Source organism: Lipotes vexillifer, unplaced genomic scaffold, assembly GCF_000442215.2.
Source record: "Lipotes vexillifer unplaced genomic scaffold, Lipotes_vexillifer_v1.1 scaffold197, whole genome shotgun sequence".
Taxonomy (NCBI): Eukaryota; Metazoa; Chordata; class Mammalia; order Artiodactyla; family Lipotidae; genus Lipotes; species Lipotes vexillifer.
In genome coordinates, this window is record NW_006781042.1 from 203,193 (window position 1) to 218,401 (window position 15,209).

Genomic DNA, 15,209 nt, shown 5'->3' on the forward strand with positions numbered 1-15,209 from the left:
CATGGCCGGTGAGCCTGCGCATCCGGAGCCTGTGCCCAAAACGGGAAAGGGCACAACAAGGGGGGGGGCCCGGTACCCAAAAAAAAAAAAAAAAAAAAAAAAAAAAATCAATGACAACACCTAACAAATTAATGGGTCCCAAAATGACCATCACTGGGTGCTAATATCACAGATGTTATGTGCCTCCTGATGGAAGTACACACCAACTGCCATGAAACATACTTGCCCTAAAAAATATCAAACCTACATCTGATCAAGCCTCTGGATCTCACTATCATTTTCCAGGAAATATAAAGGATACAGGAACATGTTACACAACTCTATGGAAATGTAATCAGCAAAAGCTAGTGTGGAAAACCCTAGAACACCTGTTTATTCAACAAATAAATTACAAAGTTAAAAGGAGGTGGAGAGGAAACTCGTGGATTAACAGAGGATTAAGATACAAAGAAGCCAATACTGGACCTTCATTGGATCTTGATCTGAGACATAATCAGGGAGATTTGACTGTTGATTGAATTCTACATTGTAATCCCTATATTAAGGGATGGCTGTTAATATTCTTTGGTTGTGATGTGGTTTTGTGGTTAGGTGTTTTTTAATGTCTTTTTCTTTTAGAGATATGTATGAAAATATTTACGGATGATAAGACATAATGTCTGAACTTGCTTCAAAATAATATGATCAGAGGACTAGAGGATGGGTGGAAGAATCGAGCTGTTGCTGGAGCTGTGTGAGGGTTCCATAAGAATTCACTAGTCTCTGCTTTTTTGTATATATTTGGAAGTTTTCATAACAAAGAAATGTTTTTTTAATGAAGGGAAAGGACCCAAAGATGAAGGAGAGTCTAAGCTCTTTGCCAAAGTCCTAGTGTCATTTCCAAGAAAACCTGTTTACTCAAAGTAACACTTTCTATATAAATTTCCCCAAGTAATTACCTTGACAGAATACTTCTGGTTGACACATCTTCTTTCCAAAGGTTATTGAGAATTTCTGAAACACAGGACAAGCACTCCTTCCACAGGGTTACATTAAGAAGTTTAATTCACAGAAAATACTATATAAATCCGTATCGAACATTAAATCAATGTTTGACCTGTGTATTGTATTTGTTGCTGCTTGTGCAATCTGAGCCTTCATAAACTTATTCACCTTAATTTCCATAATCTTAGCAGGGAGAGACCTTTCTCATCCTGACACCAAAGACAGAAACCATAATGACAGATTAGTTACACAAAGATGTAAAATTTAGAAGATTGAAATCAGTGTCTTTTCATAATGAAAGGTATTTGCCAGACATGACAGCAAAACAGATTAATATCTTAGTATTTAAAAAAACAAAAAACCTCTTCCCAAGTCAGTCTGTGAGGGGGAAAAAAAAAAATTACCACTCCTGTTTGAAAAATCAGCAAAAATTCAGGACAGATGATTCCCAGAAGAAAAGGAACTAATGTAGGACTGCCAGATACAATATAGGATACCCAGTTAAATTTGAATTTCTGATAAATAACAAATAATTTGGGCCATACTTATTCTAAAACACTACTCATTGTTTATCTAAATTCCAATTTATGCAATTTACAATTTAGGCAATGCTACTTTTCATTTGCCAACTCTGGCAACCCTAACTAATGGCCAATAAATTTGAGAAAATGATCAACCTCAGCTCTAATTATCAAGGGAGAGCAAATACAGCAAGAAGAGCAGAGGTCCCACCAGGCAGGGGCGGAAGAGGGACACTGCACCTGCACCCACCTGGCCCACCTGGAGCTCAGGGGAGGAGGCGTGACCTTAGGGCCTCACGAGGGCAGGAGGGAGGTAGCCAGCACTTGAGGCAGTGGGGTCATAAGTTTGGTTGAACAGCCCTGAGCACTGTCTTCAGGGGAAAGGAAAAAGGAAAAATATTATCAGCGGCTTGGAGCAGAGGACCCCGTGCAGAAGCAACACTTTTATTACTTGCTCTTAAAACTCTGCTGTGATCTATCCAAAGGCATTTTTATCTTTTATGGAAAATTTTATGATGCATTATGTAATACATACAAAAAGGAATTTAAATATCTGTGTACTCACCTTCCATTTTAAAAACATAAAACATTACCAACCAATGTTTCTCTCCCTCCTGCCCTCGCACCCTAGGTATCCACTATAACCTGAGCTTCAGAGTTAGCATTGCCCTCAATTTTCATACTTTTTTGTTTGGGAGGTTTTTTTGTTTTGCGGTACGCGGGCTTCTCACTGTTGTGGTCTCTCCCGTTGCGGAGCACAGGCTCCGGACACGCAGGCCCAGCGGCCATGGCTCACGGGCCCAGCCGCTCCATGGCATGTGGGATCTTCCCGGACCGGGGCACGAACCCGTGTCCCCTGCATCGGCAGGTGGACTCTCAACCACTGCGCCACCAGGGAAGCCCCTTCATACATTTTTTACATATGTTTGCCCCCCTAAATAAAATACGTATAGTTGTCACATGCTTTCATCCTTCATATAAATAGCAGCATAACATATGTATTCTACAATTTGCCTTTTTTCACCCCGCAATTTGATTATGAAATTGATCCATAATAATGAGTGGTGCTTTATATTAGTCAGTTTCAGCACTGTGTAATATTCCATTATTTGAATATACCAAAATTTCTATTTCTCGTCTCCTGTTGATGGACAGTTAGCTGGTTTACAATGTTTGCTACTACCAAAAATCGCTGCTGTGAACATCCTTAAACATGTCTCTTAGTATACATGTCAGTGCGTTACTCTAGGGTATGTGCTGGAGTGGAATTACAAGCTCAAAGAGTGTGTGCAACTGTAATTCTATAAAGTGATTGGACTAATTTATATTCCCACCAGCATCAATAAATGCATTTTTTACAGTTACATCCTGCTGAGGTTAACTGAAAACTCTCCTTTAAGGCAGACTGAGTTCAAAGCATGCAGAAATTGAGTCCGAGGCCTGGTACTAATAGTTACTAACCCTAAAAATCAACCCAACATGAACACGAGCTGGCTGTGTCTGATGTAGATGGGGATTGGGCTGGATTGAGACAGCTTTGGGGATTTCTTTAAATCATGCATGTTTTAATCTTCATTATTTTCCTCTAAGATTAAAATATGCTCATTGTAAACAAAATTATTTTAATACCTAAGACACATCGCATAGAAATGCAATATCCCCCGATGAACACCATTAACAGCATGACATATAATCCACACAATTTTTCTATACATAAGCCAACTTTTTTAAAATTTTATTTTATTTATTTTTTTATGCAGCAGGTTCTTATTAGTCATCAATTTTTTTTTATTCAAACAGAGAATCACAAAAATTATAATCATCCTCATCAGTTCACTCAGTCCCATGTAATTAATTTTTTTTCATCTTGATCTTTTGTTAGCACTTTTATGAATTCATCAGTTTTCTATTAGAGTTCTGAAAATGCTTATTCATTCAGTTCAGCAGTATAGTCAGTTACCAGAAACCTGTACTTGTCGGAGTCTTTTCCATGAATTCCTTGAGGATGAAACCCTTTTATAGGAACATTTTTGCAAAAGCATCAGAGTACACCCAGAACTCTCTGTAAAAGACCAAAGACTTAAAGATGACCACAGTTAAAGATTTGATGAAAGTTCATAATAATGCAGTTGACAAGGAAATTTAGTTATTTCTGGGATATACATTTTAAACTAATAACTAGAATTATGACTTATAACATTATACCAGAACATGTAAGATTTTTAGGAATTTCATGTAATGTCTGAAACATTTATATTAACATATTTCCATACAAATAACCCAAAGAAGTTTAGTATTAGTTTTTATTAATTTTTTAATTTATTTTTTTATACAGCAGGTTCTTATTAGTCATCAATTTTATACACATCGGTGTATACATGTCAATCCCCATCGGCCAACTCATCACGCCACCACCTCCAACCCCCCGCCACTTCCCCTACTTGGTGTCCATACGTTTGTTCTCTGCATCTGTGTCTCAATTTCTGCTCTGCAAACCGGTTCATCTGTACCATTTTTCTAGGTTCCACATATATGCATTAATATACAATATTTGTTTTCCTCCTTCTGACTTACTTCACTCTGTATGACAGTCTCTAGATCCATCCACGTCTCAACAAATGACCCAATTTCGTTCCTTTTTATGGCTGAGTGATATTCCATTGTATATATGTACCACATCTTTATCCATTCGTCTGGCGATGGGCATTTAGGTTGCTTCCATGACCTGACTACTGTAAATAGTACTTCAATGAACATTGGGGTGCATGTGTCTTTTTGAATTATGGTTTTCTCTGGGTATATGCCCAGTAGTGGGATTGCTGGATCATATGGTAATTCTATTTTTAGTTTTTTAAGGAACCTCCATACAGTTCTCCATACTGGCTGTACCAATTTACATTCCCACCAACAGTGCAAGAGGGTTCCCTTTCCTCCACACCCTCTCCAGCATTTGTTGTTTGTAGATTTTCTGATGATGCCCATTCTAACTGGTGTGAGGTGATACCTCAGTGTAGTTTTGATTTGCATTTCTCTAATAATTAGTGATGTTGAGCAGCTTTTCATGTGCCTCTTGGCCATCTGTATGTCTTCTTTGGAGAAATGTCTATTTAGGTCTCCTGCCCATTTTTCGATTGGGTTGGTTTTTTTTTTCTTAATATTGAGCTGCATGAGCTGTTTATATATTTTGGAGATTAATCCTTTGTCCATTGATTCGTTTGCAAATATTTTCTCCCATTCTGAGGGTTGTCTTTTCGTCTTGTTTATGGCTTCCTTTGCTGTGCAAAAACTTTTAAGTTTCATTAGGTCCCATTTGTTTATTTTTGTGTTTATTTCCATTACTCTAGGAGGTGGATCAAAAAAGATCTTGCTGTGATTTATGTCAAGGAGTGTTCTTCCTATGTTTTCCTCTAAGAGTTTTACAGTGCCCAGTCTTACATTTATGTCTCTAATCAATTTTGAGTTCATTTTTGTGTACGGTGTTAGGGAGTGCTCTAATTTCATTATTTTACATGTAGCTGTCCAGTTTTCCCAGCACCACTTATTGAAGAGACTGTCTTTTCTCCATTGTATATCCTTACCTCCTTTGTCATAGATTTGTTGACCATAGGTGCATGGGTTTATGTCTGGGCTTTCTATCTTGTTCCATTGATTTACGTTTCTGTTTTTGTGCCAGTACCATATTGTCTTGATTACTGTAGCTTTGTAGTATAGTATGAAGTCAGGGAGTCTGATTCATTCAGCTCCGTTTTTTTCCCTCAAGACTGCTTTGGCTATTCCGGGTCTTTTGTGCCTCCATACAAATTTTAAGACTTTTTGTTCTAGTTCTGTAAAAAATCATAAGCCAACTTTTTTTTTTTTTTTTTTTTTTTTTTTTTGCACAAAGGGGATTATGTATTTTGGGTTGCATTTTACTTCTTTTTACTGTGTAATATTTCTTTACAAGGAAAGAAATAATCTACATTTACCAAAAATTCTGTTATTCAATAAATATTTACTAAGCACCTGTTCTTGAACAGGATGGAGTCTATAAAGAAAATTAAGCAACACCACCATTGCAAGACTCCCAGACTAAAACGAAAGAAACTCATAGATGAAGGTCATAATAATGGCCCCCACTTATCAAGCACCCTCTATGAGCCAGGCACTGTATCAGATCCTTAATGAATGTGGTAGGCAAAATAATGGCCCCCCCAAAAGATGCCCATGTCCTAATCCTAGTAGTACTACAGTATATGGCAAGGAGGAATTAAGGTTGCTAATCAGCTGACCTCAAAATAAGGAGAACAGTCTGGGCTCTCCTGGTGGCCCAAGGGTCAGAAATCACAAGGTCCTTAAGTGGAGAAGAGAGAAGCAGAAGAGTCAGAACCAGACAGATGGAAGCATGAAAAAGACTCGACCAGCTATTGCTGGCTTTGAAGGTGAACAGGGGCTACAAGCCAAGGCATGCAGGCAGTTTCTAGAAGCTAGAAAAGGCACGAAAATGGATTCTCCCCTGGAGCCTCCAGAAGGGAACTCAGCTCTGCTGATTATTTAACCCAGTGAGACCTGTCTCAGACTTCAGACCTCCAAAAATTTGTGTTGCTTAAGCCACTAGTTTTGTACTATGTGTTACAACAGGAACAGGTATAGGAGTAGGAATTGGAATAGGAAGCTAAGACTTCCCACTTCATCCTCCCTCCACCCTGGAACATAGATGCTATGCCTTCCATTGGACAAACTAGGGAACCAAGGACCCAAGAGCTTAAGTTATTAGCCCAGGCTCACAGTGGCAGAGCCAGACTCAAACTTGGGTCTGTCTACCTCCAAAGCCTGTGCTGAGGCTGCCCCACTACCCTCCCTCTACGGTCAGCTAGAATACAGGGCAGATGGGGACACGCACTGCCCTAGGGGTAAGCAAAGCACAGTGGGTGAGAGAACCCTTCCTGGGGCGAGGCTGGGAGGACTGCGTGGAGGCTTTTGAATGATGAGCAGGATTCGGACAGACAGATGAGGAGGGAAGGAGAGGTCAGGAAATGCAATGCGGTTCAGTGCAACCAAAGTCTGGGGCACATGAGGGTGGGGATATACAGTGAGAGGTAAGGCTGGGCACCTCGGTGAGAGACCGACACTGTCCAGTATGACAGCCACTAGCCACACGTGGCTATTAACATTTACCCTTAATTGAAATCAAATTAAGTTTAAAAGTCAGTTCCTCAGTTTTACTTACCACATTTAAAATTCAATAGCAAAAAAACCCATAAAAACAAACAAACCAACCCACAAAAAACCCTTCAATAGCCACATGTGTCTAATATTGGACAGTGCAGATGTAGAACATTTCCATCCTAGCAAAAAGGTCTATCAGACAGCACCACTGACGAAGGGGAGTCATTGGAGTCATTGTTTTTGAGCCAGTCAGGGGCACTGTGCACCTGAAAGCAGGCTCAATGTCCTTTTATAACACTGCCCACCTCACCCTCTTAGTTGTTACTGCTTTTGTGTCCTCTCCCCTGGGGCTTTGCAGAATTTTTCAAGAAGAGATGCATGATAAACACGCCCCCAAAATATTTTTAACTCCCAGCGCTGTCTTAGAGATGCTATCTAGTCCTAAAAATGAACCATTCTGGGCAGTGGGCCCAGTTTTTCTCCACTGCCAATACTTGAAAACAAACAAACAAACAAAAAAACATTTGGCCCTTATCTAACGGAATCAGATCAATGCTGCAGCGAGAAATGGTTTTTAAGGGGAAGGGACACAGTCGCTCACATTTGCAGAGTATTTGTCAGGTTTCAAAGCACCTGACACATTTTCTCCCAGAACCTGGCTCCGTCCTGGTCCTCCGTGATGGTGGCAGGAGCTCTTCTGAGGCTCCAGCTCTTCTGAGTGGCCTTTCCTGCTTTGTAGAGGCTGCCCTGCTTTGGCTCCAGAAAAAGGAAGCCGAAATCAATCAAGGCAACGGCTGGGAAGTACATAGAGCTCCACACCTAACGTGCTTAGATATCTGCCAAAGGTAAGATTAATTTGTGATCTAGCGATTGAGTTTAGAATGACATCAGGTGCAGAAGGAAATCCAATTAATTGCTATACTGACCTATGTCGCTTTGGCGTCTCTGTGAGGCCGTTGGGAGTGTTGGTGGAGATCCAGTTCTCCTATGCCCTCAGTGACTCAGGGTTCCTGCACGGCACATATGTACAATGCTAACCCTGTTTGGCATGCCTCACAAGCAGCTCCGATCGATTTCCCATCCGCAGCTTAACCCTTGTCCTCTCCCAAACTGCTCCGCGGTGACAAGCTCAGGAGGAAGGGGCTCTCCACATGGACATACCCACCCCCCAGCAATGCCAGGAACTTGGCTGCTTAAACAATAGATCTCTATGTGGTCGGGAGAGAAAGGGTGCCCTGTACCTGCTAAGCGGGGCCATGCTCCCCTCCCCAGCCCCTGCCAAGGCAGGCGAGGGAGGAGGCTGGAATGAAGGCAGCGATCAGCCCGAAACACGCCTCCCCCACCCCCGCTGGCAAATAAGGCTTCTGGCCCAAGCGTCAGCTGGCGAACTTTTCCACTCTGCAGGCCTGGGGACTCAGATGTACAGGGTTGATCCCCCTGAGCAAGGAGAGAGAAGACTGCCTGCCGCGGGCTCAGCTTTACAAATGAGCTCATTGGCCAGCTGATGTAGATGTTTACGCCGGAGCCTGGGCCGGCTCTGGGTATAACCCAGCGGTCCCCAAGCTTTTTGGGACCAGGGACCGGTTTCGTGGAAGACAATTTTTCCACGGACGGATGGGGGGCGGGGATGGGTCAGGCGGTAAGGCGAGCGACGGGGAGCAATGGGGAGTGGCAGATAAGCGTCACTCGCTCACTCGCCGCTCACCTCCTGCTGTGCGGCCAGGCTCCTAACAGGCCAAGGACCCCTACCAGTCCTCCTCCGCCCCGGGGTTGGGGCCCCTGGTCTAACCAGCCAAGAATTCAAAGTAAAACCAATCATCACTCCCCAACGTGGTATTTTCTAAGATGCACATCTGGAAAGGGGGAGGAGGGAGCAGAGGAGGCAAGAAAGGAGTCTCTACAAAGGGAATTTGTGTTTGCCTGACCTCAGGTGCAAAGAATGGAATTAAACATAATCTTTGGTTCGTGACACACTCAACATTGGTCTAAGCAGGAGCCACTCTTATTTTTTATTAAATAAGCTATTGATCTTTACCAATTGACAAATACTTTCAAACTCACCCCCCCCCCCAAAAAAGGTAAAGTATTGATACTTACACTAACCATACGATTTTCCTGGCCAATCCATCCCTCTGTTTCACCCTAACCTCCCCCGATCCTGTGTACCTTGCTTTTCTTTTCATATAGTTTTCTTGCAGCTATATGTATTCCTAAAAGTGTTTTTATTTAATTTTAGCTATTTATAAATTTATAAAAGATGTCACGCTGCATCTTTCAGTGCATTTCTTTTAGTTAATATCATATTACCCAGATGCGTCCATATTTTTGCATGTCACTGTTGTTCATTTGTTTTGACTGACTATAATTCTCCATTGTGTGAATACATCACAATTTATTCATCTACCCTCCAACTGATGGGTATTTGGGCTCTTTCCAGGCTTGTGATAGTGCGAACACGGTTGCATATGTCTCCTTCTGGACATGAGTTTCTCTTGGGCATATACACCTAGAAGTGGAGTCCCTGGGCTGTAAGAAACGTGAATGTTCGGGGAATTTCCTGATGGTGCAGTGGTTAAGACTCCTTGCTTTCTCTGCCAAGAGTTCAGGTTCGATCCCTGGTCGGGGAACTAAGATCCCACAAGCCAAGAGGGGCGGCCAAAAAAAAAAAAAAAAAAAAAAAATGTGAATGTTCAACTTTAGGAGATAATGAGATAATATCAAAGTGTTTTCCATTTGATTGAATTTCCTAGAGTTTCTAAGATGATTGTTTCCTCTTCCTGTCTTCCTCAGTTTTATTTCTTTAAATTTCACATGTCAGCTCTATCAAAATATTCAAATCAAATTCTTGGTCTAACACCTTGAGTAGCCCCTCAGCTAAAACCCCCATGTGGAAAAAATAGGTTTCTGTGCTGAAAACAGATAATAAGAAAGGCATCTCTGCAGACACAAGGACCCACCCTGGTCCAGACACTGAGACAGGTTAGTCAAATAGAAGGGAACTGTCTACAAGCTGCTTCACATTTGGCAAATGCAAGATTTTTTAAAAAGGGTTTAGGTGGAGTCAAAGCCTGTTCCCCCATCCAAGTCTGCTTGCTCAGTCTCTCCTCCCCCACCCCTCCTATAACCATCCCACATGCTTATTTTTAAACAAGGAACAAAAGCCTAAAATGGGAAAAAAAGAAATAGTTTGTTAAGTAACCAATTTCACATTTAAATGAGAGCAGGGAGTCCAGCATGGACATCACAGTACAGTCGAAACCATTTCAATAAATATTTACAGAACACTTTGCAGTGTGACCAGCACACTGACAAATAACATCTCTATTCTGCCCTCAAGAGGTTGTGAGCTTGTTCACTTAACAAGACAGAATTATGAGTGGAGTGCCGAAGGGGCAAGTTAGAGCTGAGGAGATGAAGATGCTGGTCTGATCTCAAGATGCTCACTGCAGAAGAATTGGCAAAAGCTGGAAGACAAGTGAAAGAGACACCGAAGTTGTACAAAGGTGAGAGTGATCGATTCTAATCAAAATGCTTTTTTGCAGGACAGTTCCCAGAGAGTGATGCTAGAACTAGGTTTTAAAGGATGAATCAAGTATGTGAGAGGAGAGAGGGCAGTTATAGAATATAGCTAACAATTAAGAAATAAAATTTCTTAGACTTCTTGACCGTTTCTCCTATTTCTCCAACTTCTTAAATCTATTTCCTGCCTCCAGTCCTGCACCAAGAAGGTGGAACCTGTGAATCACTGTTAAACATGCATTATCTGCATTTATTTGTTCATTTCGCAAGTGCCAGGCCCTGTGCTGAGCTCTGGGGATACACCAATGGACAAGACGGGCACGATTCCTGCCCTCACCCAGCTCCCAGTCTGCAGGGCAGACAGAGGTTCAGACAAAGACAGGCATTAGTCAGACTCCATCAGCCTGGCAGAGCCCCTCCCCAGAAAGATTTTCAGTAAAGTGTGCAGGATTAAAGAAATGGCTGTCTCCTCCATAATTAAAAGGCTCCTGGCCAGCATCCCAGGTAGCCACGCGGCTGCTCAGAGCTGAGAGACCAAGAAATCAGGTGCTTCCTACATAATAGCCTCCAATCTGATACTTGATAGCTGCTGGTTTCCAGAGTCAAACAAATGTCAGGCATTTTATGAAGGCAGGAAACAAATAAAGGGGCAAGGATTGGGGTCTAGGCCTCGGGGGAGCTCAATTAGTGAGCCAGATAAAGTTAAACCGAAAGGGCATGCTCTCGGTTTCCTAGAAAGCCAGCTGGAAAAGATGCCAATCCTTAAGCCTCTGTCACTCAAAAGATTAGCAGAAGAGACCCAGGGATGCCCAAGGGAATACTGCAACAGCCAGATGTTTCTGCTCCTCCTATGACACTGCCATTCACAACCAGGGCCACATTTCTGAGGCCACCAAGAAGACAGAGAAGAGAACTGCAGTCTTCTGGAATAGGTTGAAACTCAAAGACATCACCCTTTAGTGATACAGACACCCAAAAATATCAGTAATGCTTTCTTACAGACTCGCCTGATGCCCATTTAACAGGAACGGCATGACTAGTTGGATGAACACTCCCTGAAGCTTCTTGGTGGTATGGAAAGCACACGACCCGCACATCCATATAAACTGGGATTTGGTTCCCACTGCTGTGGATGCACCATGAGTGTTTCAAGCAAGGGTTTAGCTTCCCTAAGTCTCACTTGCAAAATGACACTAAAAAGACCCATCTTCTTGTTCTTATAAACATAAGTGATCATGGAAAGTGCCCAGCTCAAGAACTCATAAGTGGTGGCTTTCAATGGGGCCTATAAATGCATCCAGGTAACCACATGCTCAAGACAGTAGCTTCCTCTTGGTACTTTCTAAGTGTGTGTGTGTGTGTGTGTGTGTGTGTGTGTGTGTGTGTGAGAGAGAGAGGAAAGGAGAGAGAGAGAAAAAAATGCAGCTGGGACACACAAGCCTATTTACAGTTCCTGTTTGTGTTCCACCATTTCTGTCAAATTAATGAACTAAAGAAGCTGGAGGGAAAACGAACCAATGTCTCTATTTTCCCCTGAAGCCCCTAGCTTTCCCCTAAGAGCTGCTTCCCCCAGATTCAGGAGGCAAGGAAGGAGAGCCATATGGCTTGAGACGCTAGACCTGCCCGGCAGCAAATGAGCCCCCCACCATTTGTCTCCGGGCCTCTCATGTGGGCGGGCATCCAGATTTCAGTTGGGGTGCTCTGGTCTGCGTCTCTTGTCTTGACTGTTCCTAATTATTGAAGGGAACGCCATGGCTCTCCTGACCTCAGAGTTTAAGAGCTGTGAGTCCTAATATCAAACCAAGCAGCTTCATTTAAAAGGCATGCTCATCTGCATCCATAAAAGTCACTCCTGGAGCCCTGACTTGCCCCGGCTTTGGGAATGCCTGCTGTCGAGGATTTATGACACGCCCTGGATCTAATCGGCCGCACTTTAACTGCCGCTGTTGCACATCTGGTCATAAAAGCAAGGGCCGGCCCAACACGGGGACAAACACTTTTCTTTCCTAAGTGGCTGCAAATCTGATCTCACAGTGATAGCCGGGCTCGGATGTAATCAGCCAGTACCTGGGCAGTCATTACGGCTCATCAAGCTTTGCAAGCCTTTTCCCACACACACGACAGCTATAAAGATGACTCTCATGGTAGCAAGAGCTATGAATAAAGAACCTGCAATCAGAACAGGTGGCAACAGGCTAGGCCGAACAATATCCAGGAAAGCATGAGTTGGTTAAGGAGCCCACCTGTTCACAAAGATCCCAGCTACTTTCACATGGACTCTCCCACTGCCTGGCGGAGGCAGCAGCTATCTCGATAGACAACTGCCCTGACATACGTTAATCCTCGGCCAGAGACTGTCTGGATAAATTTGATCAAATGAACACCTAAGTGGTTTAAGAGGACACTTTTTAAGCCAGTGGAATCCTTCATTAGACCAATTGCGCGCATGGGAGCAATAATCTAGCCCAGCAAGGCACACAATGCTGTCGGTTCCGGGAGGTTTTAGAATGCCCTGAACAGCCTGTCCTGTGCACAGAATTGGCACGTTTCACATCGTTCAGGAACTCCAATCAGACCAAGGTTCAACAAGTAGTTCAACCTCCCGCGCCCGAACGCAGGGGAAGAGACCCTTGAACACTGCCAGCTCCTCTCCACCAGCTCTCCCCAGCCTCCACCTCTACCCCTCCTCCGCCGCTGTGCCTAGCGGGAGGGAGCATTAAAATTATCTGCTGCGGGTTTTACGAGCAGCGATCGCTTTTTAAAACAGCAACAACACAAGGTCCTTGTGTGGCTCTCGGGTAACCTAAAACCCTGGAGGCAGAGCTGCCCCCCACCGCCGCCTGCCAAGAGCACCAGCGCTCCGGGACCGCGAGCAGCATGAGGCACCTCGGAGGCGGAAGGCACCTCTAAGGGTCTTGGAGCAAAAGGCCCTGGGAGAAGAGACTGGGAGAGAGAACGCACCAGTGACAGCGGGGGAGGAGGGGAGGAGGGAACGGGCAGAATCGATGCTGCAAGAAAGAATGGGTGGGTGGGTGGGGGGCGGGGGTAACAATGGGAGAAATTTTTATTTCAGTAACTTCGCCGAGAAGCCCGCGGGGGACTGGGTAGTAGGTGAGGAGGGGGACGAGGTCTGACGCCTCCCTTCCCCCTCTCCGCCACCTCCCCGCCACACACCACCAGGAGGAGGGTCAGCGACCTGGGTCTCCTTCCGCAGGTGGGCGCGCGGCTGGGGTGCACTTACCCTGGGGCCCGTGGTGCGGTGGCCGCGAGCCGGGGACAGCTGCACCAGCACGAGCAGCAAGTGGGGCGCGAGCAGGCGGGCGCAGCGCGCGGGCAGCATGGTGCCAGGCGGGCCGGGCAGCCGGCTGCGGACAGGGGTGGCGGGCTCCACGGGGCACACGGCCGCGCCGGGGCGACTGCGGGCCGCGGCGGTGCGGCGCGGGCTCGCGGAGGCTGCGGTCGGAGCGCGCGCTCATGAACCGCCCCGGAGGGGAGCTGAGCGCGAGCGTGTGCTCTGCGTGCGGTGCTCTCCGCTCGGCCGGGCCGCGGCGGCAGCAGGTTGGACGCCAGAGCTGGGCCATGGGAATTCCCGTTATAAACCCCCGGGAGGGGTGGGGCGGAGCCCGACGGCCCTGACTGACTGGCCGAGAGGCCCGTGGCAGCCGCCCCTCTGGCAGGTGAAAGCCAATGGGAGAGAGGAAAGAGGGGCGGCTCGCGGTCGTCCCCACTGAGGAACGACTCTCGGTGGCCTGGCCGAAGTGGGCTCCAGGGAGAGAGCGGGATAAAGAGGAACTTCCTCTTGGCCCTCGGGTCTGGTGAAGCCTCCGAGAGCTCCAGCAGCCTGAACCTACCAGAATGCCCGCCCGGCTAATGATAACACCTTAAGCATGTACAGTTTTCTGCACGAGTACGTGACTTGTCACAATAGCCGGATGAAATAGGCAGGGAAACACTCCTCGCCTCGTTTTTTCAGATGAGGGTACTAGGGCGCAGAGGGGTTCAGAAATCTGCCTCCTGGCTGCATCAACACCAAGAACAACTGGGAAGTCGCCAGGTCATCTGCACAGAGCGCCGGCTGTGACCGGGGTTGGGTGTGGGGATTAGGTGCATTCGCTGCTTGCAAACAAGCTTCCAGCGGGTGACACACTAAGTCCTACAGCGGCTGCCCAGGGAGCAGTGTCGAGAAGAGAAAGAAAGCACGTCTCCCCATCTCCTTGCTGGGGAGGGCCCCTGTGGGTATGGGATGATGCCGACCCGTGGCCCTGTGGTGGATCTGGGATTAGAACCCAAGCGTCCTGGCTCCCTGCCTGGAACTGGAGGGCCAACAGGCAGCCTCTCTGTGGCCTAGGAGCCCTGGGAGGAGAGGTTAGAGGGGAGCTGGTTTCCTGGTGGGGGAAGAGAGAGGAAAAAGCATTGGTAGGAGGGGTAGTCTGTGGGTGCAAAGACCCCAGAGATGGGTCAGAGGAGGGAGGGAGACCTCTCCTGAGTGCCCGTAGGATGTTGGAAGGCTCTGCCCAGGGCAGTCCCCAGGGGTTCATCTTGGGAATGGTCACAGACACATCACACCAGCTTCTCAACGGAACCAGGTGGTCCACTGCATTCAACCCGAGAGAACCATGGTTTACCTTCTTATGTGGAATACAGCCCTTAGCATTTATTTTCATTGGTATAGACCACTCACTTCAAGGGGAGGGATACTTTTCTCCAGCCAGACTGGAAGCAGTGCCAGAATTTAACTCCTCTCCCTGTGGGCTTGAGAGGTCCAGACAAAGGTTAACTCCTTTCCCTTACTGCTTCTCTCCTGGATTGTATAAACAAGCTTCTCACCCAACTCCTGCACTCAGTTTTGCCCACTCCCCTTGTCTGCCATCCAGCCTCCACCAGGCAGCCAGTCATCCTTCTAAAAAGCAAACCTGAATCACCACACTCTGCTTTAAAGCCTTCAACTTTCCCCAGCACCCTCAGATCAGAAAGCCCTGACTGGATGCTGAAACAATAACAAAGTACTGGTTGTTCTCCAAACAGAAATGAAGAACCGCT

General features: G+C 45.7%; 1 protein-coding gene across 1 annotated transcript in view; it reads right to left on the bottom strand.

Moving 5' to 3' along the window:
• SMOC1 (SPARC related modular calcium binding 1) overlaps positions 1 to 13,509 on the bottom strand; it is a 145,158-nt gene extending 131,649 nt beyond the window's left edge. The window contains exon 1 of the mRNA XM_007454435.1: positions 13,411 to 13,509. Coding sequence (XP_007454497.1) covers positions 13,411 to 13,509 — 99 coding nt within the window. The remainder of the gene's footprint in view (positions 1 to 13,410) is intronic.
• Between the last annotated feature and the right edge of the window lie 1,700 nt (positions 13,510 to 15,209).